General features: G+C 34.3%; 1 protein-coding gene across 3 annotated transcripts in view; it reads left to right on the forward strand.

Annotated features, from left to right (window-relative positions):
- Positions 1-13,301, forward strand: part of LOC125651498 (macrophage mannose receptor 1-like) — a 97,368-nt gene extending 84,067 nt beyond the window's left edge. For 2 of the 3 annotated variants that reach the window (XM_048880119.2, XM_056166951.1), the window contains 9 exons: positions 725-835; positions 942-1,096; positions 1,459-1,558; positions 5,205-5,443; positions 7,212-7,380; positions 8,252-8,515; positions 11,146-11,316; positions 12,019-12,153; positions 12,422-13,301. In XM_048880119.2, coding sequence (XP_048736076.2) covers positions 725-835; positions 942-1,096; positions 1,459-1,558; positions 5,205-5,443; positions 7,212-7,380; positions 8,252-8,515; positions 11,146-11,316; positions 12,019-12,153; positions 12,422-12,600 — 1,523 coding nt within the window. In that variant the 3' untranslated portion in view covers positions 12,601-13,301. Of the gene's footprint in view, positions 1-724; positions 836-941; positions 1,097-1,458; positions 1,559-3,258; positions 3,402-5,204; positions 5,444-7,211; positions 7,381-8,251; positions 8,516-11,145; positions 11,317-12,018; positions 12,154-12,421 lie in introns of those variants that run through there. The other variant, XR_008803460.1, reaches the window with a different exon arrangement.
- Positions 13,302-14,424: the final 1,123 nt, after the last annotated feature.

A 14,424-nucleotide genomic window follows, 5' to 3' on the forward strand; every position in this document is an offset into this window, starting at 1 on the left:
TGTGCTTACTATTTTGGACTTAATTGAGAAATCATGGAAATTAATTATATTCCATGCGGTAAACTTTTTATCATTTTCCTTATAAAAGCATAAATCAAATTTTCATTTTCATTATATTTGAAAGAAAATTTTTGTAGCAAGTGTTGTTAATGACCCAAGCTTAGATAAGTTAGCTGAGTCTTGATTTGTGAACAGGTGTTACCAACTGTATGCTCCAGCTGGTATATTAAGGATTGCAGATAAGAGACAGTGTACGTGGTTATAAATCTGATAATCTCCTCGGTAGCTATTTGCTTGTTATAGATTAAAATCCCCCACCACAAATCGTGGTGCTAGGAGAGAATTTTAACATGTTTCCACTTTATTATATCGACGCCTCTGCTGGTGGAATGTTAGTCCCCGAGGGTCTCTACAGCCCAGTAGCTAAGTACTTCGTTACTAACTTGAAAATACGGAGTTATATTTAATTGATGGGATAAAATTTAGAAATTCGTTTCAAAATCAAGGATTATCTCTCTCATGCATAGCTCTTATCCTTAGAGGAATTTGACTCCACGTTTTTGGCACTCTGTTTTTCCCTATAATAGCTATAGCAAGTTTATTGTTATTTCGGATTTCAAACATTTTGATTGAGCATCACTGAAGAGACATTATTTGTCGAAATGCGCATCTGGTGCATCAAAATTGGTACCGTATAAGTTTTAGATTATGATGTATTTTGCAGACAATAAATGTTATCTCTACATCGCAAAAGCTGTTGCCTGGACAGTGGCTAACCGGACCTGTCATTCACACGGAGATTCCTTGTTAACTATCGGAAATCAACTTGAACAAGGTAAAATTATGTTTGAAAGTGAAAACATGAAAGAGTCCTTAGTTTGCTGCCTTGGTTTGAAAAACTGTTGTGGTAATATTGTTTTCTTTTATTTCTTTTGTGTAAGATTTCATTGTTAGTTTGATGGATGCGGCTAGCGATGATGTATGGACTGGTCTGCGCGAAAATAAATGGAACGAATTCACGTACAGTGATGGAAAACCGATTAAATACTCGAACTGGGCGAAGGACGAACGTATCTCTCATTCCGTGTATGGCCCGGTAAAATGCATTTGACTTTCTTTCTTTCTACTGTTTCAACTGATTAGGAAATGTTACGGCCTCAAATTATGTAAAAGTTGCATTTCACTTTAATTGAAGAGGACAAGAAATGAAATGATAATTGCTTTCACTGAATCTGTTGTCATAGTATGCAAGTATTTATTCAAACATAGGCATACATAGCTAACTCTCTGATAAGAATATGAGAAATGTGGAATTCTATTTACAATATCTCAAAATCTTTGAAATAATTAAGTAGTATAATTAGTTGTGCATGTGTAAATTTAGCGCCCAATCAAAAACAACAACCTACAACGTTTAATAGAAATGTAATTGCTTATTCAAATTTATTGATTAATCAGATTGAATGCGCCGTGATGAATCACAGAAACAGCGGAATCGGCAGATGGCGCTCTGTTAATTGTAACACCCGAAATCCTTTCATATGTGAAAAAACTAAAGGTAAGAACTTTTTTGACATAACGTATTTTAAAATTGAAGTATGGTGAAACTCTACCCAAATGTGCCCAGATTATTCTACTGAGTTTCTGAGAAATATAGAAACCTGTGTTGAACCGTATGTTTGTTCTTGTGTTCGCTTACTCGGACTTGTGATTAAGAAGTCCAAATTTCTTGAGTAAACCATGAATAACAATGAACAAATTTTATTTTTCGTAATACTGTTAACCAATGTATTCGTTACAACATCTCATAATCCATTAATGTTAACGTCGATTAACGTCAATTCAGCACACTCGAAAGACACTGGTATTCGAACTTGTATTAACAAAGTTAATAACGCGTGTGACCACCATTTGCATTCAACATGCTTGACAACGGCGCTTTATTGATGCCACTAAAGTGTTCAGAAATGCTTGAGGGATGTTGTTCCAGATGTTGGTTAAAGCCTGGCCTAAATCAGCCAATGTCTGGCTGATTTGGTAAACGGCGCAGACGTCGTTCCATTTCATTCCAGACGTGCTCGATCGGCGATAAATCGAGGGAAACAGCTGGCCAAGGCAAGACATCGGTATTCTGTTGAACAAAAATGTCCCTGACTACACGTGCAACATGTGGCCTTACATTGTCTTGCTGCAGAGTGATATGATTTTGCTGTCTCTGTATTCACATGACGCTGAATAATTTCGTCTCGATAACGTACGCCGGTGAGATTTCTATTGACAATTTGTAGAGGGGTCCTTCCACGACACCATAACGCTACCTCCACTGAATTGTCGACGTCGCACAACACAAGCGTCCTTATACGGCTCCCCAACGCGACGATACACTCTACAACGGCCGTCACTGCTATCCAAATGAAATCTTTATTCATCAGTGAACAGAATATTGGCCCAGTCCTGTATTCTGAATCGCAGATGTCGTTTGCACCACGCTAGTTTAGCGATACGAGGACATTGAAGCAGTGTTGGGCGCACCGCTGGACGTCTTGGTCTGTTGTTGTGCTCGCGCAGACGATTACGCACAGTTTTTGGACTGATTGGTAGAAGTCCAGAAATGCTACGAGCAGTTAAACTTGCTGTCTGGAAACTATTTCTCGGGTGCACAAGTCTAATCTGGTTGTCCTGTCGACACGACGTCACGCGAAGACGCCCAGAACGTGGTCGATCCCGAGTGTTGCCAAGATTGTTGGAAACGTCTCCATAATGACTGGATGATGTTCCAATGAACTCCAAAGTGTCTTGCTACGATATTTTGTGCCATTCCAGGTTGAAGCATCCCAACAGCACGATTACGTTGGTTTTTGCTGAGTCGTGGCATGACAGAAGGGTAAATTTTGTCAAAGCTAAAGTGCTTTCCTTAACGAATAGTGTCCAAACAAATCGTGTACACTTCTTACTCCAAACAGTATTGGCCAGTAAAAATCGTGCGTACGAACACTTCAATAAACAACATGTGTTCACTAACCATGAAAAAGTCCGGGCATTTGAGTCGGGTACTATCTGATATTGTTCTAAAACATCACCTTTATCAATTGTTTAGATTTTACAAAATAAATATAGAAAAATTATACTTAATTTCATAATGCACAGTTTCTTTTCCCCGCTAGTATATATATCTACAAACACAAGCTATCACTGGGTCGTTGCTGTCTGACGTATTTCATATCAATTGTTGGACCGTTCTTTACGTACTGATTTTAGCTACGGATGATTCTTTTTATCTGATGAATATATTGGGCTCAAGGCGGGTGTGACCGGTCAACAGGGGATGCTTACTCCTCCTATTCACTTGATCTTCCCTCTGGTGTTTTCAACGTGTCTGTGTTTGCCATTCTCTTAAATTTGTATCCTTTATGAAAGGTGAGGATCACGAACAGTGATCAATCTCTTTATAGAATTTATGAAATTGATCACTGTTCGTTATTTTGGCTTGTTAATATTCATGTCTAACGCATCATTCTCTGTGGTCATTTTGAAAGGAATATTGTAATGAAATACATTCATATCGATTTCTTTAAATACACAATCAAACATTTACATTTCCACGTTCTCTTTTGCCTTATCTTTAGAGTCGTCCACTTCTGCTTCATACTTAGATATTTTATTGAAAGTAAACATTAACGGCAAACTGACAACTCAGCTGTATGACAAACGGGATGATTTCAGCTTCTCCATCGTCAACTTCCCATATTTATGTAGCAATATTCCATTATCACCTGCATATGGTGTTTATATATCTCAACTGATTCGATATGCAAGAGTTTGTTCTGCTTATAGTCAGTTTTTAAATCGAGGTAAGCTACTGACAAACAATATTTCAACAGTCTCGATTGAAGTCAGCATTTCGCAAATTCTACGGTCGTTATAACGATCTACTTCGTCAGTACAACCTCGCATTGGGTCAAATGCTGTCTGACGTGTTTCACACCGATTGTTAAGCCGTTCTTGGCACACTGATTTTGACTGCGGATAACTCCGTTTACCTCATTAGGATATAGGGCTCACGGCGGGTGTGACCGGTCAACAGGGGATGCTTACTCCTCCTAGGTACCTGATCCCACCTCTGGTGTGTCAAGGGGTCCGTGTTTGCCCAACTATCTATTTAGTATTGCTTATAGGAGTTATGATATTGATCACTGTTCGTTATCTTCACATTGCATACATGACGAGCAAGTATTTTCAGGCTGAGAATAACGAAAAATTGCCGAAAAATATACCTAGATGAGGGAATGAATGTAAGATTTTAGGTCACCTGAGTTCACACGTGTAAGAAAAAATAAATGTATAGTGATGTAGAGGAAGAAGGCCTTTAGCAAAATTGTAAATTTCATGATCTGTGGAGTAAAGATTCTGACTCCAGGGTGGGGCCAAACTTGGTGTATAGTATTTTTATCATTATTATCATTACCCCTTGGGCCTTAAGGGCGGGACGAAAACTGCCTAAAATTGACTGTACATGTGTAAGAACAACTAAATGCATAGTGATGCAGGGCGGGGAGGCTTCTACCAAAATGGTAAATTTATGATCCCCGTGGGAGGGGTTCTGACTCCAGGGCGGGATCAAATTTACTATATAGTGTTTATATGTTAAACACTTAAATGACATCTTCTTTAGTGTTATTGATACCACATTGAAACTAAATGGAAATTTAGAAAGAGCAGGTAGTCCTTTACCAATATTGCAAATTTGATCATCCCCAGGGTAGAAATTCCTACCCAGGGTGGGGCCAAACTTAGTATATAGTTTTTATGTGTAGGTGTGCTGATACTGTATAAAATCTAAATGCATACTTAGGAATAACAGAAAAGGATGTATAAAAATGGATTTCACAACCCAGGATTTTGACTATAGGATGGGTCCAAATTAGTCATATCTTTTAATGTTAATATTCCTATTATATTGTGTAAAGCCTCCCATCAGTGTATGCACTTGTTAGGGCATTAAAGTTTTAAGAACACTTCTTGTTTTTTTTTTGTTTTTTTACTGTTGCTGAACATTAGAATTTAGCTTAGATATTCAGAACAGGATTTTTTTTCTAGATTTCATAGTCCTTGGGAGTAGTGATACTTTTTCACTGATACTCAGGTTATCGATAAGGCCTGGGATACTCTTGTTAATTCATAAACCGGTAATTTTATTCATATAGATCCATCCATAGCAAACAAAGAAATATCCTTAGTTTGTCCAGCTGGTTATGAAGAATACAAAAGAAGATGTTTTAAGTTTGGAGAAAGTCCAACAGACCATGATGCAGCACAAAGTATATGTGAACAAAATAAAGGAAATCTGGCGTCAATCACCAGTGTGTATGAGTATGGCATTTCAAGAGGGATCGCAGCAAAATATAACATTACGACGTACTGGATAGGACTCCGCAGTACAAACGTTAGTATGGGAATTGTTTTCTTTTTCTCCGTTTACTACTGAGTATACATATACAACAGCAAATAAATAAATTTCAAGTTGATGTAAACGCTCTTCTCTTGTCTGTTCATCACTGACTATGGTGCATATTTCAGCGTTTACATCAACTTGAAATCTACTTGACAGAACAACATTACCCTAAAAACATAATTAAAGATGGAATAAAGAAATCCAAGGCGCTTAACAGAGGAGAACTTATCAACCCGCCTCCACGAAACCACGAAGATTCCAAAATATTACCATTTGTAACCACCCATAACCCAAAAACCTGAATATGACTCCTGTGGCTCATCAGCTTATTAATATTCTGAAATCAGATGAAAAAAATGACACATGTGCTCCGAAATTACAAATTCATTCTCAGTAAAAGACAACCACAAAATCTCTGTAGAATATTATGTCCATCCAAATTTCATAGAAAATCCTATTCCCGAGTCAATAGATGCAAAGATCCCCGGTGTGGAACTTGTCCATATATAAAGGAGGAACAAACTTTCAATTTCAACGGAAATGAATTCACCGTAAATGCTGATTTGTCTTGTGGTCTAAGAATTTAATATATGTTATTACATGTAGCGGATGTAGACAAATATATATCGGAGAGACAGGAACAACTCTTAGAGCCAGAATTCTTGTACATAAGCAACACATTCAAGTACCGGAATACTGTAAAATGAAACTGAGTGAACATTTAGACGTGCATGGAAATGCACATTTTAACTTTTTTCCTTTTTACAAACTTTTCACGGACAATTTAGTGGAAAGGAGAGAAAAATAAAAATATTTCATTCGCTCATTTAGAACTACGCTTAATAGGTTAATGCAAATTCTTTGTATTACGTCACAATAATACGCTCCTAATGACTCTCTCTCTGTATTGTGACGTCATTATATTGTTATAGTCATAACAACACAATTTGACTCCACTGTTTTTGGCATACTGTTTTTGCCTATAATAGCTCTAAAACTTCATTGTTATTTCGGATTTCAAACATTTCGGTTGAGCATCACTGAAGAGACATAATTTGTCGAAATCCGCATCTGGTGCATCAAAATTGGTACCGTATAAGTTTTACACACATATATATATATATATATATATATATATATATATATATATATAATTATAAAAAGAAATTGGACGACCCCGTCCTCTCTTCAGTACAGCTATATCTACATAGAAACTAAATTCAAATCAAAGTAACGAAAACAAAGACAAACTTGAACTAAAACTAGATTACAAAGTTTCGGAAAAAGCTGGCCATCTACCTAATGTAAAACTTACACGGTATCAATTTTGATGCACAAGACGCATTTCGAAAAATAATGTCTCTTCAGTGATTCTTAACCAAAATGTTTGAAATCCGAAATAACAATGAAGTTTTAGAGGTATTATAGGGAAAAACAGTGTGCCAATGAAATCGTTAGATTTTACACAAAGGTGTTCTCAGCGAGAGTCAAGACTAAACAATTTCATATTCATTTCTTGTTAGTTTCGTAATACTTAACATTAGGTTTTATTTTACTGCGACTTTACGACTTAGCATTTTAAACTCACTTGGAATATTTAGAGGGATCTTTAAACTATAAAACGTTCGCCACAAATAGTGTTTGTTGTGTTCAAAGGCAAGGGTGTGGATATTGAGGATAGGAATTACGATTCCTGTCGAATTTGAACAAAATTCAAAAGGATGTGAATAATTGCCTTGATCATATTTTTTCCCCACAGACAACAGCCATGTACAGATGGGGCGATGGGATACCTTATCAATTTAGCCACTGGAAAGAGTCTGAACCATCACAGGCACCTGGTGAGGAGTGTGTCGTATCTGATCATGGCGAATGGATGGATGTACCATGCACGGGAAATTATTCTTACCTATGCGAAATAAATCTAGGTGGGTTATTTGTCTATTAGATCTTGAAGGATACAATCTTACATCCATGAGGGCCTCCGTGGCCGAGTGGTTAGAACATCGAGCTCATAATCACATGGTCTCTCACGTCTGGTCGGCGCGGGTTCGAATCCCGCTCGTGCCGGTAAGTGAGAAAGTTTCCCGGTTTACTTTCGGAAGGTCGGTGGTCTCTTCCCAGGTACATTGTATCTGGGTTCTCTCTTCCACCAATAAGAACTGGACGCCACCAGATAACTGAAAAATTGTTGAGTGTGGCGGAAAACATCAATCAATCAATCTTACATCCATGACTTTTTTGTGCATTCATTAAGATTTGTAAATAAAAAAAAAATAAAAAAAACCAAAAAATAAAAGATTTGTAAATAAAATGTGCTTTAGTATTTCCTTAAATTCGTACATGGCTCAGGTACACATGGTTGTAAATACATAGATTCTACTCACGTCTTCTGGTTAGGACATCGTCCATTGACACGAAGGCAATAGTAGACGGCGTTCGGCGAAATTGTGACAGTACTTCATATTGTGTCCTAAACATTATCAATCCCACTTGCCTTGACCTTTCACCAACATTTCTTACTTTTGTAAACTGATACTCTTTGAAATATCACCATCCTTCTGCTATTAACGATAAACAATTTCACTTCCATAGGCTATATCATGATTTGACTACCTACCATTAGGGGCGTTTGCGAAATTATACTGGATTCATCACAAGGTGTCAGTAACATTGTCAAAGATATTGAAGCTCTGTCATCGATTTTGTGATGAAATTGTTTACAAGTAAATGAAAGTTTATTCTCAATAATAGAATGGAGAAATGATGACCTTCATAACAAGCATGTTTTATGTACAGATAAAGTTGTCAGTGTGCGCCCTCCATCTTCATGTATGCCTCACGGGTTAGTGTTTGATGGTGCATGCTATTACATGGAACAAAAAGACAGAAGCACGTGGAAGGATGCTCTCTTGAAATGCCGAAAGTTTGGGATGGAATTGGTTAGTATTCATTCAGTAACTGAGTTGGAGGTTATTCGGGAATACATAGTTAGGAGTGAAGAGGAGCAAGTGTGGATTGGAATGACAAACTCAAGAAAGGAGTCAGATTTGTTTAAAAGTGGTGAGTTTCATTTTATCTGAGAGCATCTTTTGCATCTAGTAATAATGTTTTGAATATTTTTATCGTATTGTTTACTTGCATTTCATGAAGAACAAAACATCAATAAATTTTATAAGAACGGAAACGTTTTGTCCTACCTTTTTTTCATTTAGTGACCTATAGGTAAAACAACCATTAAAATTGTAGTATTGTCCATATTCTTTGTCTAAGATATCATACATATGCATTACATGATACTTGAAGACAAACTATTATCACACACTCAAACCAATGACGGTGATAAGAAATATCATTTGTTATCAGGTTAGAATTTGGTTTTTAACCTCGAACAAAGCTGATATAGTTAAATATACTTACTATAGTTTCATTACAACTGTAAAAACATACATTTATGTACTGTTGCAAATATTTATTTCTTGATCTGTTTGAGTAAAAACATTTTTGATATCTGAAGAATTTTGTAATATATTTTTGATTTTCTTTTTCTTTGTAGAGTAAGTATTGATCGATTGCATTGAAAACTTTTATGTATTTACGATAGTAAAAACGTTAATACTTTGATTTACCATACTGTAATTTTTGATACATTACTTTACAATGTTGATGCTCTTGATGGGACAGCTTTATTTCACTCACGATTGTGAAACTTATTACATATCACAGGATGTTATATCTATAGATAATGTGTACAGTTATACTGTAGTGTATATATAGATAATGTGTACAGTTATGCTGTAGTGTACATATAGATAATGTGTACAGTTATGCTGTAGTGTACATATAGATAATGTGTACAGTTATGCTGTAGTGTACATATAGATAATGTGTACAGTTATACTGTAGTGTACATATATATAATGTGTACAGTTATGCTGTAGTGTACATATAGATAATGTGTACACCTCTGCTGTAGTGTATATATAGATAATGTGTACAGTTATACTGTAGTGTACATATAGATAATGTGTACAGTTATGTTGTAGTGTACATATAGATAATGTGTACAGTTATGTTGTAGTGTATATATAGATAATGTGTACAGTTATGCTGTAGTGTACATATATAATGTGTACAGTTATACTGTAGTGTACATATATATAATGTGTACAGTTTTGCTGTAGTGTACATATAGATAATGTGTACACCTTTGCTGTAGTGTATATATAGATAATGTGTACAGTTATGTTGTAGTGTACATATAGATAATGGGTACAGTTATGTTGTAGTATATATATAGATAATGTGTACAGTTATGCTGTAGTGTACATATAGATAATGTGTAGAGTTATTATGTAGTGTACATATAGATAATGTGTACAGTTATGTTGTAGTGTATATATAGATAATGTGTACAGTTATGATGTAGTGTACATATAGATAATGTGTACAGTTATGCTGTAGTGTATATATAGATAATGTGTACAGTTATGTTGTAGTGTACATATAGATAATGTGTACAGTTATGATGTAGTGTACATATAGATAATGTGTACAGTTATGCTCTAGTGTACATATAGATAATGTGTACAGTTATGTGTAGTGTACATATAGATAATGTGTACAGTTATGTGTAGTGTACATATAGATAATGTGTACAGTTATGTGTAGTGTACATATAGATAATGTGTACAGTTATGCTGTAGTGTACATATAGATAATATGTACAGTTATGCTGTAGTGTACATATAGATAATGTGTACAGTTATGCTGTAGTGTACATATAGATAATTTGTACAGTTTTGTTGTAGTGTACATATAGATAATGTGTACAGTTATGTGTAGTGTAGATATAGATAATGTGTACAGTTATGTTGTAGTGTAGATATAGACAATGTGTATAGTTATGTTGTAGTGTATATATAGATAATATGTGTAGTTATGGTGTAGTGTACATATAGATAATGTGTACAGTTATTTTCAGTCTGTTGTGTATATATTGATACTATGTACATTTATGCTGTAGTGTATATATATATAGTGTGTACAGTTATGTTGTAGTGTATATATAGATAATGTGTACAGTTATGTTGTAGTGTATATATAGATAATGTGTACAGTTATGTCGTAGTGTAGATATAGACAATGTGTACAGTTATGTTGTAGTGTATATATAGATAATGTGTAAAGTTGTGATGTAGTGTAGATATAGATAATATGTGTAGTTATGCTGTAGTGTATATATAGATAATGTGTATAGTTATGCTGTAGTCTATATATAATAGTGTGTACAGTTATGCTGTAGTGTACATATAGATAATATGTACAGTTATGTTGTAGTGTACATATAGATAATGTGTACAGTTATGTTGTAGTGTATATATAATAGTGTGTACAGTTATGCTGTAGTGTACATATAGATAATGTGTACAGTTTTGCTGTAGTGTATATACAAATAATGTGTACAGTTATGCTGTAGTGTATTTATAGATAATGTGTACATTTATGTTGTAGTGTACATATAGATAATGTGTACAGTTATGTTGTAGTGTATATATAGATAATGTGTAAAGTTATGATGTAGTGTACATATAGATAATGTGTACAGTTATGTTGTAGTGTATATATAGATAATGTGTACAGTTATATTGTAGTGTATATATAGATAATGTGTACAGTTATTTTCACTGTAGTGTACTGGTATTGGTCAAATGGAGAAAAAGTAAACTTCACCCACTGGGCTATCAATGAACCCAGTACAGGGATTCTAGAAAACAAAAAGGAATGTGTGGAAATGTATCATAATGGATTTTGGAATGATTGTTCCTGTACATCAAAAAGATCTTTCATCTGTAAACACAATGGTAAGAAAATATTTACATCTTTAAATCTATGATAAAATGCAACAAGTAGTATCTGTATAAATTATAATCACTATCACTAAATACAAATAGTTAGACGCTAGAAAGTTTCATTTTTTTTTGCATTGTTATCAAAATACGAAATCAATACATAGTACGTTTTTATATGACTTCTAAGCAAAGCTTGCTCCCATATAGCATGTATGTATCTAAATTGAATTTTATAAAACGTGATTGAACAAATACCAGACACCACAGAGATCGTATGAAGCATTATTCAGCATCAAACAGATTCGCCAAGTCACATGTTTTGAAGTTTAAAAACCCGTCCACCATTTACAAACCGATAAACAACATACGACTGCCGCTCACATATCGCATCACTGAGCGACAGAAGTTGTGTTTTTGTTAGGTTCAATCAATGTGACTTCGTAAATATATCACTTTTTTTATAAGATATGAAAAAATCTATCTAAGAACAACTTATTTTCATGTATCATGAGTTCTTAGGGGGATTACGTTTTACGTATTTAGCTGTGTTTCACTTAATTCGAAACAATAGAAATTCTTATATCCATATCATTATAAGGCATTTGTTTTAGGTTTGTTTTACGACCCTTTGAGAATTTTTCACTCTCAAAAGATGTTGATCAATTTAGATTTTGGACGATACCTTACTCGCTCATTCTCTTATCACTTTGGTAGCATCTGCAGTTGAACCAAAAGGCATTTCAACTCAGCCAACAATAGAAATTAAAACTAAATCCGTACTTCCTCCTCACAATATTCTGAATAATGTTGGCGGAACAGCTGGGAAAAGGGAACCATTGAAGAAATCAGGTTAGATTAGATAGCATTCTTATACATTTTTCCAAATTCTACTCGAGTGAAAATTACATTTAAAAATAGTTCACATTATGATCAAAAGTACATATACTTTTCTGATTATACACATGGTTTAGATCTAGAAAAGTATCTATATTTATCTATTTATGCTATGTGAAAACTCGTCGAGAATTTGTCGTGCCCACATACAATGTGAATGCCCACTGAACTGATCTAACCTCAATGTAACTAGAGCATCAATTGCATTTTATTTTTTTTCTAGGATCGTCGACGCATGTGGGGTTAATAGTGGGTACCACTGTGGGTGTGTTGGTGTTAATCCTGATCGTGTTAATTATTGGACTTCTCATCTATAGAAGACGACGTCAGCCTCTTTTTCGGTCATCCCTTGGATTTGCTAATGCTATGTTTCAAAAAGAAAACGAAGAATCGAATGGATAATTTCAAACGTTTACATTGATGAACTAAAACAGTATAAGACTCTGTACAGAGTAGAATTTTACAATCTTTTTCTGTTGAAATGTGTACAGCAGCGAAAAGCATATATATGAATATGCAGTTCTTGTATCCATATGTGTTTATTTAGCAATGTGAATGATTTCTGTACAAATATCCCGTGGGATATTACAAAATACATGGGAATTTAGATAATGATTATACTCACCTCATATCCAGACTGAGCTTGAGTTGACACTGAACAAAAGTTCTAGTTGTCACCCAACGTTTATTCATAATCATTCAAACAACAGCTCATTTTATCTAAGTTTCGGCGTAAGAAAAATATTCAATAAATTCTACTGATGGTTCTCTTCCTGCTTGCTGATACATAATGCAATGGGTACTACCCCAAACTGAAATCCACTCACCTCGCGTTATCCAGACGACACACAACACATTTTTAATTTTGTTACATTTTTACCTTAAAATATTGGTAATAATTTAATAATTTGCGGGGTTTGTTTTGTATCGTAAATATGGAAATTGATCCAAAATCATCCTTTGACAGAAATGTCTAGGTAAAAGAATAGTTTTTTAGATTAATATTCTTATAACATACTTTATTCTAGGGCGATATAAATATACATATATTTTATATAGTAATTCGTAGAAAGTTTGTTAAATAAAATCAAAATATTGATTTCTGTTGTCTTCACCTTGTTTGTTATTTCACATAAACGATATCTATTCATATCCAGATATGGTAAAAGTCTATTGCAATTGGACAATAGTCAAAAGAGAACAACTGACACTATCGGTGTTTAAAACAGCACAAAGCACATATCGAACTAAAGAATTCCAAGCACAGTTAGATATGATATTGAATTACAAACATGATGGCCTGTTAATTTGCATGATTTGGAAAATGTTTAGTTTTAAATGAAATATTTTTTAAAGTATGGATTGGAGAAAATAATGAATATAAGATATGAATAATGTCTATTATGGAAATGTAGAAATTCCAAAAATTGAATGGCACTTTTCATAAAATGTTGCTATTACTAAATACATGTATCTGCATTAAAATGTTTGGGTTCAAGTATACGCACTATTGTTATGAATATGAATTTATGTTTTTAAATATGAAATTTAAAGTTTTCCAGACACTTTACAGGACCACTATTCTTCCTATTTCTATTGAAGGATGTATCAACAATTTCAACTTTATCTGTTCAAAAATCACATATCAAAGTGATTTATTCTGAAAATCATGAATACACTATTTTCACTTCCCATTTTATTTAACATCGGGGTGCTGAATGAATTTGGATTTGCACAATCTAGGATATGACGATATGAATATACTTTAGCAAATTTTGATGGCTTAGCATGGAGTTCCTTATACGAATTTGACTCCACGTTTTTGGCACTCTGTTTTTCCCTGTAATAGCTCTAGCAAGTTTATTGTTATTTCGGATTTCAAACATTTCGGTTAAGCATCACTGAAGAGACATTATTTGTCGAAATGCACATCTGGTGCATCAAAATTGGTACCGTATAAGTTTTACACGGAGAAGCATCTGAAAGATTAAAAATTAAAGGAGTAAAGATAACGAGCAATGATTAATTTCATAAATCACACAAAGAATACCAAACTGAGAACATCATCGTCTCGAATCTTTCTCGTCGCGAAACAGTCCTTGAATGTCCGTCATAGGTTAAAAAAGGCTCGATCGCGAAAATTACTCAACACGAAGCAGTTTACCACGTATGAATCGCGAAATAAAGTAGCAGCGAATAAAAGTTGGTTTATCTTATCAAGATATA

Source organism: Ostrea edulis, chromosome 5, assembly GCF_947568905.1.
Source record: "Ostrea edulis chromosome 5, xbOstEdul1.1, whole genome shotgun sequence".
Classification (NCBI taxonomy): Eukaryota; Metazoa; Mollusca; class Bivalvia; order Ostreida; family Ostreidae; genus Ostrea; species Ostrea edulis.